Source organism: Canis lupus, chromosome X (assembly GCF_003254725.2).
Source record: "Canis lupus dingo isolate Sandy chromosome X, ASM325472v2, whole genome shotgun sequence".
Taxonomy (NCBI): Eukaryota; Metazoa; Chordata; class Mammalia; order Carnivora; family Canidae; genus Canis; species Canis lupus.
Window position 1 is genome coordinate 107,679,573 of NC_064281.1, and position 20,531 is coordinate 107,700,103.

The 20,531-nt window shown below is 46.3% G+C and overlaps 1 protein-coding gene, 1 non-coding gene and 2 pseudogenes across 2 annotated transcripts; 1 reads left to right on the plus strand and 3 right to left on the minus strand.

Moving 5' to 3' along the window:
- Positions 1 to 329: 329 nt before the first annotated feature.
- On the minus strand, positions 330 to 5,958 carry RBMX (RNA binding motif protein X-linked). Its single transcript, XM_025460892.3, has 9 exons — positions 5,775 to 5,958; positions 4,544 to 4,672; positions 4,220 to 4,326; positions 3,501 to 3,672; positions 2,810 to 2,962; positions 2,357 to 2,471; positions 2,145 to 2,270; positions 1,971 to 2,053; positions 330 to 1,343 (listed from the first exon to the last, which is right to left on the minus strand). The coding sequence occupies exons 2-9, from the start codon at positions 4,650 to 4,652 to the stop codon at positions 1,033 to 1,035; spliced, it is 1,176 nt and encodes a 391-aa protein (XP_025316677.1). The 5' UTR covers positions 4,653 to 4,672; positions 5,775 to 5,958; the 3' UTR covers positions 330 to 1,032.
- Positions 4,424 to 4,495, minus strand: LOC112668608 (small nucleolar RNA SNORD61). The gene has a single exon (XR_003141739.1). It is a non-coding gene; the product is annotated as a small nucleolar RNA SNORD61 (small nucleolar RNA).
- A 5,220-nt stretch (positions 5,959 to 11,178) lies between the features above and the next one.
- LOC112668594 (RING finger protein 39-like) lies at positions 11,179 to 12,432 on the minus strand (annotated as a pseudogene).
- A 616-nt stretch (positions 12,433 to 13,048) lies between these two features.
- LOC118353793 (uncharacterized) lies at positions 13,049 to 20,274 on the plus strand (annotated as a pseudogene).
- The last annotated feature ends 257 nt before the right edge of the window (positions 20,275 to 20,531 follow it).

The following is a 20,531-nucleotide window of genomic DNA, read 5'->3' on the forward strand; positions in this document are numbered from 1 at the left end:
TTTTAATCTAGAAAGCATTTCCATTGCCATGAGGTACAGTATGTCTCACTGTACTATGAGGAAGGTAAGTGTTCAATCTCGACTTAGACGGAAAAACTAGTTTGCTTTGCTTACCATCTTTGCTGTTTCACAGGCATTTGATGCTTTAAATCTGATGTGGAATGCTGATAGATTCACTTTTTAGAAGTCATAAGCCTTTGAGAAGTTGGAGATAACTTCATTGCTTATCTATTTTCTCCTTTGCAATCAAGCTGTTCCTTAAAAGTGAGACACTACAGAGTTGCAAAAATTTGAAACAGTAAGAGCAAGCACCGTTTGCAGCTTCATGGTTGGTTTTGGCCAAACTTTTTATTTAGTATTCTGTAGTTGCTTAACACACACTTAAATGGTCTTATTGGGGGAGGGGAGAGGGGAGGTTCTTGTAGATTCCCAAGGAAATGTCAGAAAGGCAAAATATGGCCAGCATTATCCATTTGCTTTTTTGGATTTACTGGGTGAATAGCACTTTCCTTACATAAGCATCTGATCTCAGGTTTTTCATTACTGAGAACATTGAGATTTCAGTTTGAAGACACTCTGAAATCCTAAGAGTAGCATACCCCGACCACCCTCTAATAGCTAGCTTGTTTGTATAGGCAGAAGGATTCACCTCTCCATTTTAGAAGGCTAGATGTTTGTGGAAGGTCTTAGAATTGCTTTGCCTCATTTACTGGGAAAAATCAGATATAGGAAGTGGCCTTTAGGGACACTTTTAACTTGAAAAATTACAACACTAGTACACAAGTCAAGTCTTAACACATTTAACATTTGCTTATTGAAAGCAATGTCATAAAGTCAAATAAGATTAAACAGGTTTTACTTTTTTCCCTCACAAGAACATAAAAATTATGGAAGGGGAACTTAACAGGAAATTTAAAAAAGGTAACACAATTTTTCCTTTTAGTAGTCCTTGGGTAGTTATGACAGAAAAGGTTCCACTTTTTTGTTTGTTTTCTTTGAACGGGGATTTTGGTCCAAAGTTTTGTTTTGTTTTTAATATCTGCTTCTGCCTCCCCCTCTATCAGATCGGCTTCCTCCACGGCCACCACCTCTTGGTGCTCCGCGGCTTGAACTGCTGTAGGAATCACGTGGAGGAGGGTACCCCCTTTCCATAGAAGGGGGAAGCCCTCTTTCTTGTCTGCCAACCCGATCACGACCACTTGAGTAGAGATCACTTCGGCTGCTTGAGTAACTGTCTCGACTTCCACCATATCCGTCACGTGAGCTGCTGTAATCATCATAGCGACTGCTTCCACCATAAGATGGCGGGGGCCCTCGTGTAGGTGGAGCACTACGTGAGTTACCTGCAGGGTCAATGGTCAGGTAATATGGCAACACTATAAATTGTATATATACAACATTTAAATCTGAATTTACAGAATTCTTGTATTAAACGTTTACTTTAACTGGGAGGTTTTAAACTCTGCCATTGCTGGCCATTAACAGGGATTTGCTCATCTGCTGAGATACGGAAATTGGATGGGTTTTAATGTTTGTTTGAAAAGATTGAAGACGGTGTGTATTTCAAGAGGATATTCCAGACAGCTTGTTATTTTATAGTAGACACTCAGACACTTTCCAGTGATAAGTTGCAATTTTGAACTGTAGACTTTCCTTCATATTGCAATGGTAAACATTTGATCTTGTTAATAAAATTTTTAAATTGTATTTTCACTGTTGGGGGAAAACACATAAGGCTGCCAATTTAAGCAAGCAAAATCCCCTCCAAAGCAAGCAAACAGCCTCAAAAAAAAAACTTAGAAAAAAACAAAAGCCCCTCACGAAACTAGGAAAAGCCCAGCTGATAACGTTACCCCTTAAAAGCAAGCAAATATCCCTTAAAAAGCAAGCACCACACAGCCTAATAAAGTGGCTCATGAACCTAAAAACTCAAGCTGGTGATATTCAAAGACCCTCAACCAGTATCTTACCATAACTCTCATATGAATCTCTGTAGGAACCTCCACTTGGATGATCTGAATAGTCACGATCACGACCATAGCCATCTCTATCACTAAAGAGAAAAACTTGTTAAGTCACAGGGCAATTTTCAGAGCAATTTTATCTTTTACAGCCAGCTGTGGCAGGCAACAATATTACTTTACCTATAGCCTCTTGATGGGTAGTCATCACGTGAACTGGAATGACCATAATCACGGTAAGTATAATCTCTTGGTGGTGGTGCATAATCTCTTGTATCACGAGAACTTGGGTAATCTCTGCTTGAATAGCTACAAAAACAAAAATTAACTTGGTTCACGCTTTTGACAAGTTCTCCTTTCAACCTCAATTATCTACTACTACACTGGTCTGTTACCTGTCTTTAGTAGAATATCCATCATCTCTTGGGGACAAATACACATCTCTACGAGAGGGCAGGGGTTCCCTTCGAGGTGGGCCTCCATAACTATCTCTTCCGCGTGACACAGGAGCTTAAGGGAAAAAATTAACCATTTAAAAAATATATCCAAAAATGGAAAGCTAAAATATGAATTTATATTCAGGCATTGAGGGTAGAGATTCAAATAGGACAGTACAACTAAATCATGAAGTTTCTTTAAAATTTCCTATTCACAACTTAATTCTTTTCAGTGCTTGTAACTTTATGTACCTAGATCACATCTCAAGTCCATGAGTCCGTTTCATTAACATTTTTTATACTTAACATTTACTTAGGTTTTTAATTTTAAAGCATCATTTTTTAAAATCCATTAATCAATCTCTTCTGTTATGGTGGTAGAACAGATTATTCAATAAATCTAGCATCTACCTCTTCCTCCCATTCCACTGCTGCTGCGAACTGGTCCTGAAGGGGCAGATCTTTTAGGAGGAGGACCACCACTTCGTGGTGGTGGTCCTCTTTTTACTGGAAGTGGTCCCCTGGAAGAACTCATGTTAAAATTCATGGAATAGCCACCATCATCTGCATTGAAAAAGAAAAGAAAAACATGTTAATTCTCACATCAATGAAAGTCATAAAAGTTTCCTTTGCTGTATCAATGACCATTTTGTTTAGTTGGGACATCTTGCTTTAATTTGCACTTGTCCAAGGGAGTCTATATAGACTAACAAAACTAAGTAGTCTAAGCTCCTTCAAAAAAATGGTTTAATTCTTATACACTTGAAATATATGCATTCTGAGAAGTTTTCTGTAAACTTCTTTCACAAACTACCCATATAAGCTGGTTTCCCATGATTTTATTTTTTGAGGTTTAAGTAATCCCAGTGTGGGACTCAAACTCATGACCCGTGATTAAGTTGTCAGCCAGGCTCTGGTCCATTTTTTTAAACACTAATTTAACTTAGGTAAATGATAAAGGAGTAGGTGCACTCAATATCAAAAGCTGGTTAATTTAAAAAAAAAAAGCTGTAGAATTTGTACCAGGACATAACCAATGCAGATCGGTGTGGGGTTTGCAGTCCATAAATTCTACAAGCCTGAAGTAGACTCAAGTCATTACCCATGTGCCCTCCACGTGAAGGAGGTCCCCTGGTTCCTCCACTTCCTCCTCTTCCGCCTCTAAGACCTCTTGGAGGGCCTCTGCTTCTTGGAGGTGGAGGTGGTCCACGTCTACCACTTTCAAATGATGGTTTTGTGGCTTGTTCTACCTTGATGGCTTTTCCATCTAAGGACTAAACATCAAAGTGGTTAATTGCATTAGTATTTAAATAGATCTTGTAGATGTATTCACTATGCATTGTGCCACCAATGTGCCCTCCAAATTCAAGTTTTTAGGTAAATTTAGCTCATCAACTCATCTGAGAAAAGTGATAAAAATATATGGTCACTTTTCCATTGAAAGTTTTTTTTTGGGGGGGGGAGAAAGTATCTTAGAACAATACTGATCAGTTGAACCCCAACACAAGGGGACTATCACACTGCTGGTCAATAAAGTTTAAAGAGCCAGTCAACTTGTTATCAAATGTGATAACCGATGAAAAGCCAAGTTGTCAACTCATTTTATGGATTCCAGATAACAATCAGATAATTTTCTGATTTGAAAACACTTAAAAGAGTATAATCCACAACTCCGCAAAATTTGAAACTACAAAAGGCGAAAAAAATTAGAGGGTTCTGGAAACGCATACATCCAAACACAACTCAAGACCTATGCCTAGACCAAAATTCAATAACAACATTAAGTTAATGCATTAGGAAACTATCATTGTGCAATCTCACCTTTCCATTCATGTCTCTGGCTGCATCCTTAGCGTCTGCTGGGCTCTCAAAGGTGACAAAAGCAAATCCTCTTGATTTGTTGGTTTCACGATCTTTCATCAATAGAACTAAAAAAAAAAAAAAACAAAAAAAACAGGTTTTTTTTTGGGGGGGGGAGTGTTACTCTAGTTCGAATTAGGTAAGACAAGTGCATCTACAAAACGTAAGCTCAGAACTTCTTAGAGGACAAAATAATGTATCATTTCAGACAATCAACGCAATTAAATACATCACAGCTTACATTTTTAATTCTAACAGCTCCCTATATAGTTTCAGATAACTCACCTTCCACTATTCGTCCATATTTGCCAAATACTGCTTCAAGGGCTTTTTCATTTGTTTCCGTATTGAGGCCACCAATGAAAAGCTTTCCTGGGCGATCTGCTTCAACCATTTTTTCCCCCTGGTGAGAGTCTGTTAAAAAAGAATAGTATTACCTCCCTATAAAAAGTTCAAGTTCAAAAAAAAAAAAAAAGTTCAGGTTCACAGGACACACCTATTTACTGGTACATCTTTCTTGTTTTACTAAAATCATCATTCCTTTGCTAAGCCTCAGCAGGAAACCAATTTAAGTAGTTTACGGATACAGCAGTTTACACTAAACTAGTTAAAAAGGTCCAACTTAGCTAATACCTTCCTCCTTAATCCACCTCGGCAATTTTAATAAAGTAACAGCCACTCAGCATTTGAAAAAGCCATTTTAGTTTAATCCTAGATGTGTTTCCTTTTAAAGATTCAATTATCACATCCCAATTACCCTAATGGTTTTTTAAAAGTGTATCGCCCCATTCAAGGTCACGGGCCAGACGCAAGTCCTCTTCCAAGACCTTTCTTTGCCTTTTCTCATTAGGATTCCCTAGTAAATCTAAAAGAAATTTAAACCTTGCGCCAAGTTATACCTCTTCTTTACCAGCCCCTGCCCCGCCGAAAAGGTTTAAAAGAAAAAAAAATGGTCTCAGTCTCGTTTCATAATAACGGAAGGTGGAAGCGCGCATCGTATCACTCAACACTCCATGACTGCAGCAGAATCCAATTAAAACCCGTCATTAAAAACCGCGTGGAAAACACAAAATGGCGACACTTGGATTCAACCCAGAAAAACCCACACCGGTCAGGGGAGTAACTTTTGCCATCAGCAGTGGTTGGGAAAATTCAAAGGGCTTCCTCTCCAAGGCCGCCAATGAACAAGGACCCGCGTAAAAGCGCACGTGCCCATCCGTAGCGCCAGCGCCATCCCAATGCAGGTACCGCGGTGGCGCGGTCTGCCCTCGTCCTGTTCCAGCCCCGACCTCCGGCACCAACCCCGCAGGCGGACAGCCAAACTTTCTCGAGAGGCACCGAACGGAATGGCGCTCCCACGTCTGTTTTCCCCGGACATGCTCGGCTTTAACGAAATAGGTCGGCACCTTTAGGCTCTTAAAATGGCGCCCGCCACCCCCATCTCCAGGGAGATAATCCCAAGTTGTAACGTGGCAAGAAGGTACGAGAAGCGGGTGAAGGAAAGAGTAACACGTACCGGAGGGGTGACGACCGTTCCAAGCTCCTACGAGCTCGCCGGCAGGGGCTTCGTAGCAGCTCAGCACGAGTGAGAGCCACCGGCTCTGAGAGCGGAAGAGGGAAGCCGCTAGCACTACTGCGCAACGAGGGCGAACAAAGGAGACAGCAAACTTTATACTGCCCGGGAACGAGGCTGAAGGACCCGGATGGAAACCGAGCTTAGAATTTGAAACGCAAAGGGAGGGGGAGCGGTTCCCAGCCTCCCATTGGCCATCCTCTCTGTCACTCACTCCTTGCTCCTCCCCTTTCCCCAGGCCCTCCGCGTTCTGGCCGGCGCCCGTTTCTAACCGTTTCCCCAGCCCCCACCCGTGCTCCACAAACCCGCGGTTTTGCTTTCCGCTAGAATGTTTCACGGGCTGCATTTAATACCGAACTGAAATTTATTGCATAGTCTAGGGGGCCAGACACGGTGCTGAACTTTACACTCATGAACTCATTTAATGCTCAAAACAATGTGATGAAGGTACAGAGTCCTAACTATGCTAATTTTGCATAAAGGGGAAACAAAGAAGTTTCAATAATAAAATACATCTTCCCAAATATCCTCAACAAGAATTTTTACTGAATGGGGAAAATTCTGGTGAATGAATATGACTTGGGGGGTAGTACAGATAGTTACTTCATATAGAACAATTACTGAACACCTACAAATAAAAGGCAGGATCTGGGCTTGGCTGTAAGGATACAACGCAGAACAAGCGAGAGAGACAAGGACAAGGCACGCACTTCGAAGGTAAAACTACCAAATTTGGCAAATAAAAATATAGGACGCCCGGTTAAGTTTGAATTTCAGATAAATTGTTTCAGTTTGTGCATGTCCCAAAATGATATACAAAAAAAAGTACTCGTTTAATTCAGATTTAACTGGGCATTGTGTATTTTATCTGTGCCAATCTACTCGTGTTGGAGGGATTGCAAAAATTTAATTTTTTTCTAATTTATTTAAAAACTTACGAAAATATTTTAATACAAATAACAAAACAATATGTGTTGTAATTAGTGCTACAGAGGAAGTAAACTAGGTGCTTGGGTGGACAATGTATGGGAGACTCAATTTGATTTTAGACGTCACATCAGATCTGAATGGAGAAAAACTAGCCATGGGAAAGCTTTTCAAGGAGAGAGATAGCATTAAGCAGAAAGTGGAGGAAAGAGTGTGCACATATCAAGAGACAGAAAGAGATCCAGGGTGACAGGAATTTCAGGAGAATAAAGAGAGGGAGCCAAGGAGGTAGATAGAATCCTCGAACCCATTAAAAGACTGCAAAGGGTTAAGTGTGAAAGCAGAGGTACCCCTGGGACTGTGCCAACAGATCTGGAGAGAGAGGATAGGGACTTGAATTGGGGTGGTGGCAGTGGAGATGGGGAGGAAGGAACAATTGTTAGGCGTATGTGGCAGATAGTTTAGACAGAATTTGCTAATGAATCAGATGGGAAAGGGCTGGGATGGAATTGAGGCATCAGAAGTCAGTATGGATGACTAAATAAGCATCTGGCATAAATGGTGTGGTGGCTACTTACCAAAATGCTTGCAGTGGAGCAAGTTTGGGATGGGGACATGGAGAAATTTGATGCTTAGAGATCAGGGCTGAATTGTCACTTACAAATGATAATACAACAATGAGACCACCAGAAAAGGGAACACTGGGGAAAGAAAGCTTAAGATCACACCTTATTTTTTTTAAGATTTTATTTATTTATTTGAGAGAGCCTGGGCTCGTGCACGAGCAGGGGGGAGGGGCAGAAGGAGAGGGAGAAGCAGGTTCCCAGCTGAGCAAAGAACCCCAGGTGGAGCTGGATCCCAGGACACTGGGATTATGACCTAAGCTGAAGGCAGATGCCCAGCCAATTGAGCCACAAAGACGCCCAAGATCACACATTATTAACTATAAAATACGTAGAGGGAGAGAAGCAACCAGAAAGAAATCTACTAAAATGTTACCAGTTTATCTTGGGGGAGTAGGATCTTTTGACAATTGTTACTTTTCTTCTTCACAGTTATACTCTGCCCATGGTGTATTACTGTATATATCAGGCAGGTGGTAGTTAATAATGTTCAGGTCACGGGTAAAAACCCCAAGGAGTTTTTGGAACCAGCTCTGAATTATTGACATTACTGAAGGGAATAGTACTCAGTAGGGCAAGAATATTTCTTCCTTTATTTCCTAGTCAAATAATGACAAATAAAGCAAAAGTCCTGTCCATTTGTCTTCAGGATGAGTTATGTAAATTACTGTCTGTGGCGATAGTTGGGAATTGGCTAGGCTGGCAAAAAACACTTAAATGCCAGGCTCAGCAAGCAGTCTGCACCCCCAGGAGGAGTCAGGAGAAATCCCTCCCCCTGGATTGGTGGGCAATCTCTGTCTCAAATCCAGATAGAGCACCTTAGGACCTTCCCCTAGGCTCTAATTCTCAGCCAGGCCTCCGCCAGTCTAGGGCAGAATGGGGCCAACTCTACAATAATTGTGCCTTTCTCCCTGGGGTTCAAAGAGGGAAATGTGCGTCTATGTGGACCATATCAGTCTGGTCGTTGCAATTAGTGCCCAGGAGTATGGGGGTAGAGACAGGACTTCCAAGGCAAGAAGCCAGAGTGGGAACAGCGGGAAGGTTAGTTGAGGGAATGGCAGGAGGGCATCGATATGGCTGTAGTGCATCTTAGGACAGAGAGGACAAAAGAAGAAACTGGAGAGGGAGATGCAGGGCCTACTGACTAGATCCAGGTAGCAATGAAAAGGGGAGCCTTTTTAAGAGGAGGAAGGAGATAATCAGATTTCATCTTAAAGAGATCACTGTGGCTGCTACCTGGAGACTATATTAGGGGAGGGAGGAGCAGGAAGCAGGGTATTACTGATGTGATTCTGGCGAGGAGAGATGGGCCAGCTGAGTGTGAGCAAATCTGGCCAAGGGACAGTCCTCAGAGAAGCAGGTCTCACAAGCCAAAAATAATCTCTGAAACCCACCCCTCCCCATCATGGATCCTCTAGATTTTTCCCTTTGTTCTTTATTTCTACTTCCTCCTTTGGATTATCATTACATATAGTTGAATGTTCTCTTTACTATTATTTTTCCCTTGGTCTAGTTGTTTCTCTCCAGATGCCATCTCAATGATGGACTGATAGCCAGTCAAGCAATATTACTTCACCATTAGGTATCCTTGAATATGATCAGTGCCAAATAAATGTTGGCTGAATTACTTGCAGGCTCTTTTTATTCTCCATGGCAGTTAGTATGAGATGGGTGCGTAACAAGTATTTAATGAATACTATGGTCTTGTCTTAAATTTCAACCTCCCAATGAAGGGCTCACATTTTTTTTACTACAACAACCAACAACAAAAAGCACTCCATAGGGATCCCTGGATGGCTCAGCGATTTGGTGCCTGCCTTCTGCCCCGGGCATGGTCCTGGAGTCCCAGGATTGAGTCCCACGTCGGGCTCCCTGCATGGAGCCTGCTTCTCCCTCTGCCTGTGTCTTTGCCTCTCTCTCTCTGTGTGTCTCATGAATAAATAGATAAAATCTTTTTTAAAAAGCACTCCATAGTTTTAAAAGCTTCAAGCAATTGAATGATTAAGAAATAACTTTTACTTAATTAAAAAATTGTATTTAAAATTTTTTTAAGATTTTATATATTTATTTGAGAAAGAGAAAGCACAAGCAGGGGGAGGGACAGAGGGAGAACCAGGCTCCCAGTTGAGCAGGGAACCCAATGTGGGGCTCCATCCCAGGCCCCTGGGATCATGACCTGAGCTAAAGGCAGACACTCAACCAACTGAGCCACCCAGGCACCCCCCAAAAAAAACCTCTTATTTTTTTAAAGATCTTATTTATTTATTCATGAGAGACAGAGAGAGAGAGAGAGGCAGAGGGAGAAGCAGACTCCCCAGAGGGGGCCTGATGCAGGACTCGATCCCAGGTCTCCAGGATCACACCCTGGGCTGAAGGCGGCACTAAACCGCTGAGCCACCTGGGCTGCCCAAAACTCTTATTGAAGTTTTTTTTTTAAAGATGTATTTATTTATTCATGATAGACATAGAGAGAGGCAGAGACACAGGCAGAGGGAGAAGCAGGCTCCACGCTGGAAGCCGGACGTGGGACTCGATCCCGGGTCTCCAGGATCACGCCCTAGGCCAAAGGCAGGCGCTGAACCTCTGAGCCACCCAGGGATCCCAAAACTCTTCTTTTAAAGAAGAAACTTCCATCATCAAATTAAGGCTCACTCTGAGATGAGTAAATTGAAGCTCTCTGGGCAGGCTTGCATTTTTACATGAAGGGCAGATGTAAGGTCGCTCTGCATCCACTTGTGCCTGTTTTCCCAATGACAGAAAGATATCCTGCCACATGTTCTAAAAACTTGTTATCTTATGTCAAGCAAGAAGGAAGGGAGGGAAGAATTTTATGTGATTAAAGATTGGGAGACTTTCCAAACCACTTAAAGTAGCCACTGTCCAGAAGATATCCAACTTAGCTACAATAAGCGAGGAACAAAAACTTTTTAAACCAAAGTATAGGGATCCCTGGGTGGCGCAGCGTTTTGGCGCCTGCCTTTGGCCCAGGGCCTGATCCTGGAGACCTGGGATCGAGTCCCACATCGGGCTCCCGGTGCATGGAGCCTGCTTCTCCCTCTGCCTGCGTCTCTGCCTCTCTCTCTCTCTCTCTCTCTCTCTGTGTGACTATCATAAATTAAAAATAATAATAAATAAATAAATAAATAAATAAATAAATAAATAAATAAACCAAAGTATAGCTCTAGTATCTTTATAGAAACTGGCTGATGGGATGCCTGGGTGGCTCAGCGGTTGAGCGTCTGCCTTCAGCGCAGGGTGTGATCCTGGAGTACCAGGATGGAGTCCCGCATTGGGCTCCCTATATGGAGCCTGCTTCTCTCTCTGCCTATGTCTCTGCCTCTCTCTCTGTGTGTCTCTCATGAATAAATAAATAACATCTTAAAGAAAAGAAACTGGCTGAAGGAATGAAGATCCAATTCTACTGGACCTTTCTCCACAATGAAGGAGATAATGAGGTTTGTTTGTTTTTTTTAACCACAACTGAGATCTCATTTATTGCCACAGATGTACAAAATAAATAACCCAGCATCACAAAACGTGTTAAATATGGGCCCATTTATACATATGTGGAAAGATGTGAAGCTATATACAAGTATGAGTTTTTGGGGGTCTGGGCCATTCCCAGGTGGAGGAAAGGAGAGGTAGCACCATTTGTTCCTTACTGTGAGCATGTGCAGAGGGAGCCCTAACAAGGTCCCAAAGGGGAAAAGGCTATGAGCATAGGAAGCAGTCACCATGGAGTAGGGCTGGCCTGTCCCCTCCTAGAGGACACTGGAGCCAGGCCAGAAGCCAGAGCCCTAGAGCTGTGGAGGAGGACCAGGCCCATCTGGAGAGGAGGCGAGGTGGGGGCCGGGAGAAAACTGCTGCGAGTACCCATCCTGTCTACCTGGTGGCCAGGGCTTGTGTGCTGGGTAGGGATCAGGTGGGAAGGAGGGAGGGGACAGGTGGATGTGCTCCCGGGAGGGAGGGGAGCTCCCTGGCACAGGAGGAAGCCTCCCGGTGGTGGGGTGGTGGTGTGGCGTGGCGTGGGCGTGACGAGTGCAGAGCAGCGGGAAAACGCGCTCCCCCAGGGGGCCTGGCCCCTGGAAGGCGAAGAGTAGGTCTAGGGAGCGGCCGTCATAGAAGGCTACTCAGCCCCGCTCCCAGTCAAGGTCTATGCGGATGCGCCACGGCAGGGGCCCGGCGCCACCCAGCGGGGTGGGGTCAGGGGCGGTGAGGGCCCACAGGTGGCCGCCGCGACCCTCCACAGCCCACACGGCCCCCGCAGGGCACAGCCCCACGCGGCCCTTGCGGCGCAGTGACTCCCCGGCCGCACCCAAGGCTTAGCGGCCCTTGGCTTCATCCTCGTCCTCTTCGTCCTCCCCAGAGGAGGCTGGGCCCAGGCGGCATCCGTGGTCTCCACCTCCCAGCAGTGCCGGCCAGCCCCAAAGCCCCATGTGCCCAGTACGGGCGGGAGCTGATCAAAGCCCGCAGGACCATGGGGGGGGGGCGGGGGTCCCGGGTGGGAGGGCTAGCTGGACACTGTGGTGGTCCGCGGAGACAAGTAGGGGGCGGTGTGCAGTACCCAGGTCCAGGGTCAAATCCGCTACCAGTCCGTGGAGCATGTTTTTTTTTTTTATAAATTTTTATTTATTTATGATAGTCTCACAGAGAGAGAGAGAGGCAGAGACACAGGCAGAGGGAGAAGCAGGCTCCATGCACCGGGAGCCCGACGTGGGATTCGATCCTGGGTCTCCGGGATCGCGCCCTGGGCCAAAGGCAGGCGCCAAACCGCTGCGCCACCCAGGGATCCCCATGGAGCATGTTTTTGACCACTGGATAGTCTTCGGGGAGGTCATCATCTGAGTTAGATGACTTGGGTGTTCGGACATCAAATCTCCTCCACGTCTTCCTTACATCCTCTCTGCTCGGGTCCAGGCAGCCCATCGGGGGGATGCGGCCCCCTCGGCGCCGGAGATAATGAGTTTTAACCAAATTTAATACTCGATTAAAAGGAACTGAAGTATGAGGAAACATTTCAAATGATGGGGTGGAGAACGATGGCTTTTGCAATGAATTGTACTGAGGCACTTAGCCATTTGAAGGGGGAAAATCTGAATTCCCACCATATTTTTTGCTCTGGAATAAATTCCAGCTTAAAGGTTTTTTAAAAAAATTTATTTATCCATGAGAGACACACAGAAAGAGGCAAAAACACAGGCAGAGTAAGAAACAGGCTACCTGTGGGGAGCCAGATGCAAGACTCCATCCCAGTACCCCAAGATCATGACCTGAGCCAAAGGCAGACGCTCAACCACTGAGCCGCCCTGGTGCCCCTAGCTCAAAGATTTAAGTGTAAAAGGTGGAACCATAGAAGTAGTAGAATAAAAATGGGTAGGTGCTTTTATCATCTGGTCAGAAAGACCATCCATCTATTCATTTATACACTTCGCAAATACTCATTCAAACACAGTGTCTATTCTGTGCCAGCACTGTCTTAGGTGCTGGGACAGCATCACTGAACAAAAGGCTAAGAGTGCCTGCCGATCTGGAGCTAACATTTCAGTTACAGGGAAAGACAGTAAACAATCTAAATCAATCAATCCATCAGTGTGTTTGAAGTTGAAAAGTGCTATGTAAGAAATAGAGTGAGGAAGGAAGGTCTGGAGTATGGAATGAAAGGGTGCAATGTTGAAACGGTGGATCACAATGGGCTCCATTAAAGTAATATTTGAAGCAAAGATAAAGAAGGGAGTAAACTGTGTGGATATCTGAGGGAAAGTATGCCAGAAAGATGGAAGCCTACCAGCCATGTTGTTCTTGTGGGACCCAAGAAATTCAGAAAATGTCCCCAACCCCGGCCCCTAGATAAGCATGCCCTGAGGCCTGTAGCCCAAGTCAGTTCCAAGAAAAACCGCAGAGCACGTCCTATATTGGAATGAGGAACTAAGAGCTTGAGAAACTCCCCCACCCTTACTGGAAATCCCCTAGACCAGCCCATAAAAACCCAGCTATAACCCACCTTGGGGTCCAAGTCCCTGCTCCGCTGTGACGGGTACATTTGGACCCAAGCTCGAGCTTGCTAATAAACCCTCGTGTGCTTGCATTGGTGTTGGCTCCTTGGTGGTTTCTCGGATTCGCAATCTTGGGCACAACATTTGGGAGCTCGTCGGGGATCTGAGAGACCCCTAGGACCCCACCCAGAGGGTCCCATGCCTGGTGAGTGCACTCAACTTTTTCTACCTTTTGCGCACATATTTTCTGAGAGTTCCATGCTGTATTTCTACCTGTAGGAATTCAAAACTGTTAAAGGTCGACATTGGCTTAGGAGGACGCGCTGGCAAGCTGTCGACCAGGGGTCTTGGGAGACATCCCTTGCCCCCGCCAGGAGGACGAAGTCCTCATCTGTGAAGAGGGCCAACTGCCATTACGGACAGCCAGCCCTTCAGTTTACTTTCTGTTTTGTCTCCGTGGCCGCATTGGAACGTTTGTCTGTGTTACTGTGTCCTTGTTAATCGTCATAACTGTCTGTGCCTTGGTGTGGACTGGGGACATAATGGGACAGACACAAACCACCCCCCTGTCTCTTATGTTCTCCCACTTCTCGAACATTAGGGAAAGAGCTTATAATCTGAACACAGACATACGGAGAGAGAAATTTCAAACTTACTGCATGTCAGAATGGCCAACCTTTGATGTGGGATGGCCCCGAGAAGGAACTTTCCACCTACAGGTTAAGGCTGTGATCTTCAGGAATAAACCAGACAGCCACCCTGACCAGGTGCCCTGCATCCTGGTCTGGCAGGACATGATCGAGAATCCCCCTCCTTGGCTGAAACCATTTTTACCCCCCAAAGCAGGACCTACCAAGATTCTAGTCCTGTGAAAGGCAAGGCCGAGAAGGAGACTGACTCTAAGACCAAAACGCCCCTTTATCCGGTCTTGCAGGATTCCTCTCCAGAGGACCTGATTCTCTCACTGCCCTACCAGGCACCCCCTCTCCCTTCCGCCCCTCCATTGGAGGCACCAGGGGCTGCAGAAGGGGCTCCACCCCTCCCTGACAAGGGAGTTCCTGTGTGCCAGCCAGCAGCAGAGGCACACCAACAGAGCCACCGGGTGGCCCCACCTCCAAATGTGGGGCCGGCCTACTCCACTGCTCTTCCCCTCCACACCATGGGGCCTCCCGTGGAGACCAGAGAACAACCAATGTTATATTGGCCGTTCTCCACCAGTGATTTATATAATTGGAGAACCCATAATGCAAAGTTCTCTGATAACCCGAAAGATCTAATCGGGCTTTTAGATACTGTTCTCTTTATCCACCAGCCTACTTGGGATGACTGCCATCAGCTCTTGCAGGTTCTCTTCACCACCAGAGAGAGAACGAATTCAGGTGGAAGCCCGGAAGTCTGTCCTGGGAGAGGACAGACAGCCGACTCAAAACCCAGACCTCATAAACGCTGCCTTCCCCTTATCCCACCCTACCTGGGACTACAACTCGGCTGAAGGTAAGGAGAGACTCCGGGTCTACCACTAGACTCTAATGGCAGGTCTTAAGGCTGCCCCGCACAAGCCTACCAATCTGGCCAAGGTATATGATGTGAGACAAGGTAAGGATAAGAGTCCAGCAGCCTTCTTAGAGAGAGTCATTAGAAATGGAGGACCTGGACGACTAGGGGAGTCGGAGTTTGGCACCCCTCCCCGAGCCCAGGATAACTCTCAGAGTGGAGGGGCAACCCGTTGAATTCCTAGTGGACACTGGGGCACAACACTCGATTTTATTACAACCCCAAGGGAAATTGGAAAGCAAGACTTCATGGGTGCAAGGGGCCACGGGCACCAAACAGTACTCATGGACTACCTGAAGAACTGTGGATCTTGGCATGGGCCAGGTATCCCACTCCTTTTCATAGTCATCCCTGAGTGTCCCTACCCATTGTTAGGTTGGGACTTGCTCTCCAAGATGGGGGCACAAATTCACTTCCACCCCGAAGGGGCAAAAATCCTAAACAAGGAGGGGCATCTGATTCAGGTGCTTGTCCTAGGTCTAGAGGACAAATATCATCTCCACCAAATGCCCTCAGCCCCAGTGACTGACATTGACCGTTGGCTGCAGGAATTTCCCCAAGCATGGGCAGAAACTGGGGGAATTGGGCTGGCCCGGCACCGACTGGCCATATACATAGACCTAAAGCCGGGGGCAGACCCTGTCAGGGTCCGCCAATCCCCCATGCCTCCCATTCGTGCTACGAGCAGGAATCACAACCCACATACGGCAACTACTGGACTCGGGCAGTAGTCTTCTACTGTCTGAGAGGCCTTGCCAATCGGCATGGAACACTCCCTTGCTGCCGGTGCGGAAACTGCACTCTAACGATTAAGTCAACCGGCAAGTAGAGGATATATACCCTACGGTCCCAAACCCATACACCCTCCTCTCCACCTTGCCTCCAGACAAAACTTGGTATACGGTATTAGATTTAAAAGATGCCTTTTTCAGCCTGCCTTTAGCACCCAAGAGCCAAGACCTTTTCACCTTTGAATGGACGGACATTGAAAGGCATCAATAGCCAGCTCACCTGGACACGACTACCACAAGGATTCAAAAATTCACCACCATCTTCGATGAGGCCTTACACGAAGACATGGGTGAGTTCCGTGCCAAGCACCTTCATTTGACCTTATTGCAATATGTGGATGATATCCTGTTGGTGGCGGAGGACCAGGACACTTGCCTGTGAGGCACCAAGGACTTATTCCAGACAATAGCAGCTCTAGGATACTGGGACTCAGCTAAAAAAAGCCCAGATCTGCAGAGCAGAGGTGAGCTACCTAGGGTACAAATTAAAGGATGGACAGAGGTGGTTGATGGATGTATGGAAGGAAACTGTCCTAAGGATCCCACAGCTGCAAACCGTCCTCCAGGTACGTGAATTCCTGGGGTCAGCAGGGTTCTGTTGATTATGGATTCCAGGTTTTGCCGAGATGGCCAGACCCCTCTATGAGGCTACCAGGCACCAGCAAAATTTTGAATGGACAGAGGCCATGAACACAGCCTTTAATGACCTTAAACAGGCCTTGCTGTCTGCCCCGGCTCTCGGGTTGCCCGACCTAACCAAGCCCTTCTACCTGTATGTGGATGAGAAAGACAAGGTGGCAAAAGGGGTCTTTGTCCAGTACATAGGTCCCTGGAAGAGACCCATAGCCTATCTTTCCAAAAAGCTGGACATGGTGGCTGCTGGGTGGCCCCCATGTTTAAAAATTATTGCCGTGGTGGCCACTATGGTCAAGGACGCAGACAAGTTGACCATGGGGCAAGAACTGTATGTTACCACATGCTATTGAAGGGGTACTCAAACAGCCCCCAGACCGCTGGATCAGCAATGCTCATCTGACCCATTATCAGAGCCTACTGCTAAACCCCACCAGAATTTTATTCAAGCCACCGACAACCCTGAATCCGGCAACACTACTCCCTAACCCAGACTGAGACCCCCCTCTGCATGACTGTCAAGAAATTTGGGCACAGGTGCACGGAATCAGAGCTGATCTCCAGGACCAGCCACTGCTGAACGTGGATGCCACCTGGTATATGGACGGCAGCAGTTTTGTCCAAGAAGGAATCAGATAGGTGGGGACAGCCATAACCACGGAAATGGAGACCATCTGGGCAGAGCCATTGGCAGCCAGAACATCGGCTCAATGGGCAGAACTGATCGCACTGGCCAAGGTGCTAACCATGGGAGAAGGTAAATGAATAAACATTTACACCAACAGCAGGTACGCCTTTGCCACCGCTCATATCCACGGAGCCCTTTACAGAGAGAAAGGGTTTCTGACAGCAGAAGGAAAGACTATTAAAAACAAAACAGAGATCCTTGAACTCCTGAGGGCCCTCTGGCTGCCCAAGGCACTAGCTACCATCCATTGTCTGGGACACCAAAAAGCAGATACACTAGTAGCTAGGGAAAACTGGCTAGCCAATTCAAAAGCAAAGGAGGCAGCCCTTTCAGTGACCCAGATCTTAACAACCACACTACCCGATCCAGGGGCACCGACCCTGCTGGACACCCCCAACTATACTGATGCTGACTTACACTGGATCAAACGCTTGCCTATGACCCAATGCTTGCGTGGCTGATGGAGAGCCGCAGACTCCAGCATCATCCTGCCAGAGGAACTAGGATGGCGAGTCCTATACAAAATGCATCGGAGTACAGAGGTGTTCCCCACCAAGCACGAAACAGTGCAAATGGTGACCAAAAAGCTGCTGGAGGACATTCTGCCAAGGTATGGATTTCTTTCCAGGTCAGATCTGACAATGGACAAGGGTTCATTTCTAAGGTAACACAGGGAGTAGCACAAATACTGGAGGGGGGGGGAAGGGGGCAGATAGGAAATTACATTGTGCTTACAGACCCCAGAGCTCAGGTCAAGTAGAAAGGATGAATAGGACATTAAAAGAGACCTTAACTAAATTAGCCTTGGAGACTGGCGGGGACTGGGTGACTCTCCTCCCCTTTGCCCTATATAGGGTGAGGAATTCACCATATAAGATGGGACTGACTCCCTACGAAATCATGTTTGGTATACCCCCACCTATCATTCCTACCCTGAAACCCAAGGTGCTTGCTGAGTTCAATGACCAACAACTTATTTTCTCCCTCCAAATGTTACAAAGAGCCCATGAGCAGGTATGGCCTAAGCTGAGGGCCCTCTCTACGAGACTGGGCTGCCCCCGGACCCCCATCGATATCGACCATGCAATTGGGTGTACATGCGGAGACACCAACAGCAGATGCTCCAACTTTGCTGGAAAGGACCCTACATTGTGATCCTGACTATGCCCACTGCTCTCAAGGTCGACGGAATAACTCCCTGGGTCCACTACACCCACATCCGGCTAGCTGATCCACACACCATACTCAAGAACTTTGTTCCAGAATGGAAGAGTCAGCCCGACAAGGACAATCTGTGTCAGGCCAGGGGCTCTGCATAGGCACTCCTCCACGCCACTACTAGTGGCTTTTGTCAGGGACCGGGTTACCAGATTCTGTGCGTTACACAGCCTGTAAACAGTACTGGGTATCATCTACCGCCCCAAAACAGTTGGTGGGCCTGTTCCGAGGGATTAAATCCCTGCGCTCACGGACAGGTTATAAACAGAACTGGGGGCTTCTGTGTGCTGGTTCAACTACTCCCTAGAATCATCTCAATGGATGGACCGGGTACCCACGGGTGAAATCCCATCTCTGTTGTCACCATCGCTACCCTGCTAGGAATTAGTTTGGCTGGCATAGGAACAGGTATTGCTTCACTGGCCACCCAAGCTTCCCACTGCAAAGGTCAGGGAAGGACTGGCTAGGCAAAAACAAGAGCGAGAGCAGCAACAGGGGTGGTTCGAATCCTGGCTCGATCATTCTCCCTGGCTAATTACCTTGTTGCCCTCCCTAGCTGGCCCCCTCATCCTCCTCCTCCTCCTTCTGAAGGCAACAATACCAACCACTGAACTTTCAGGACCCATGATTGGGTCCTGCATTGGGTTCCTCTGAAAAGGGGGGAATGTGGGACCCAAGAAATTCAGAAAGTGTCCCCCACCCCTGGTCCCTACATAAGCACAGACTTGATCCCAGGACCCTGGTATTATGACCTGAGCCAAAGGCAGAGACTCAACCAACCACTGAGCCACCCAGGTGCCCCAAGGGTCAGGTTTTTATGCAGATTTAAGTCATTACCTTCTCCATTAATAAGAATTTCTAGCGATTTAGAGACATCCTTTTCCTGGTACACAGTGGGAGACACCCTAATGAATGGAGATTCCCTTATAAATGTTAATATGTCTGGGCCCCTGGGTGGCTCAGCCGGTTAACTGTCTGACTCATGATTTGGGTTCAGGTCATGATCTTAAGGATCCTGAGATTGAGCCTCACATCGGGCTCTGTGCTCAGTCTGGAGTCTGCTTGTCCCTCTCCCTCTGCTCCTCCCCCCATCCCACCCCTGCTCTCTCTATCTCTACCATAAGTAAACAAAAGACTTTAAAAATAAAAATAAATGTTAATGTGTCTCACAAAAAGGCAACTTCTACTTGGGTTTTTATTTTATTTTTTTATTTTAAAGATTTATTTGTTTATTCATGAGACACACACACACAGAGAGAGAGAGAGAGAGAGAGAGGCAGGCAGAGACACAGGCAGAGGGAGAAGCAGGCTCCTTACAGGGAGCCCGATGCGGAACTTGATCCCGGATCCTAGAATCACGCCCTGAGCCAAAGGCAGATGCTCAACCTCTGAGCCACCCAGGCATCCCCTACTTGGGTTTTTAGAACTTCTCTTGACTTTGCAGTTCTTAAAAAATAATCATCTTAAAATAACCCTTTTGCCAAAGAGGCCTATTTTGAGGTGGCAAATTCTGCTCCTTCGCCTTCTTTTTTTTTCTTTTTTTTTTAACGATTTTATTTATTTATTCATGAGAGAGAGAGAGAGAGAAGAGAAGAGACATAGAAAGAGAGAGAAGCAGGCTCCGTGCAGGAAGCTGTGTGGAACTCAATCCCAGTACATCAGGATCATGCTGTAAGCTGAAGACAGACGCTTAACCGCTGAGCTACCCAGGTGTCCCTGCTCCTTCACCTTCTACTTGGACTGAAATCAACAGGCTTGAGCAGAGGAGTGATTTACCTGTCTTGCCTCATAACAGTATCACATTGGTCACTCTGTCCAGAATACACTGTAGGGAACAAGAGTGAGAACAGGGACCAGTGAGAAGACTATTGTGATAATGCCTGGGATGAAGGGGACAGCAGTGGAGGTGGTGAGAAGTTATTATGTTCTAGATATACTTTGAAGATTGAAGCAAAAGGACTTTCTGACACAAAATCCAGATGGCATGAATAAAAAGACTGATTCATCTGAATATAAGGGCATTCATTCATTCTCAAATGTCTGACAGGCTCATTCTTTTCCAGTAGGTCTTTAAATATTAGAGTTTTTTCCCTCTTATTGCAGGATCCTCTCACCTTTTCATTCTGTCCTCTCTCCTTAGGTAATGGTATCCATTCCCAGAGTGTCCACTACAATAAATATCCTTATGACTCTGGATTTATATTTCCATGCCAGATCTCTCACTTGAGCTCCTCAACCTGCACATCCAACTTCCTGTCACACATTACCACTTG

Excerpts from the sequence above, each read along its gene's own strand:
- RBMX (XM_025460892.3), bottom strand. The coding sequence starts at position 4,652 with ATGGTTGAAGCAGATCGCCCAGGAAAGCTTTTCATTGGTGGCCTCAAT. Across the intron at positions 3,673-4,219 it reads CCAGAGACATGAATGGAAAG|TCCTTAGATGGAAAAGCCAT; the intron begins GTGAGATTGCAC and ends TTTGATGTTTAG. Across the intron at positions 2,963-3,500 it reads TTCACGTGGAGGGCACATGG|ATGATGGTGGCTATTCCATG; the intron begins GTAATGACTTGA and ends TTTTCAATGCAG.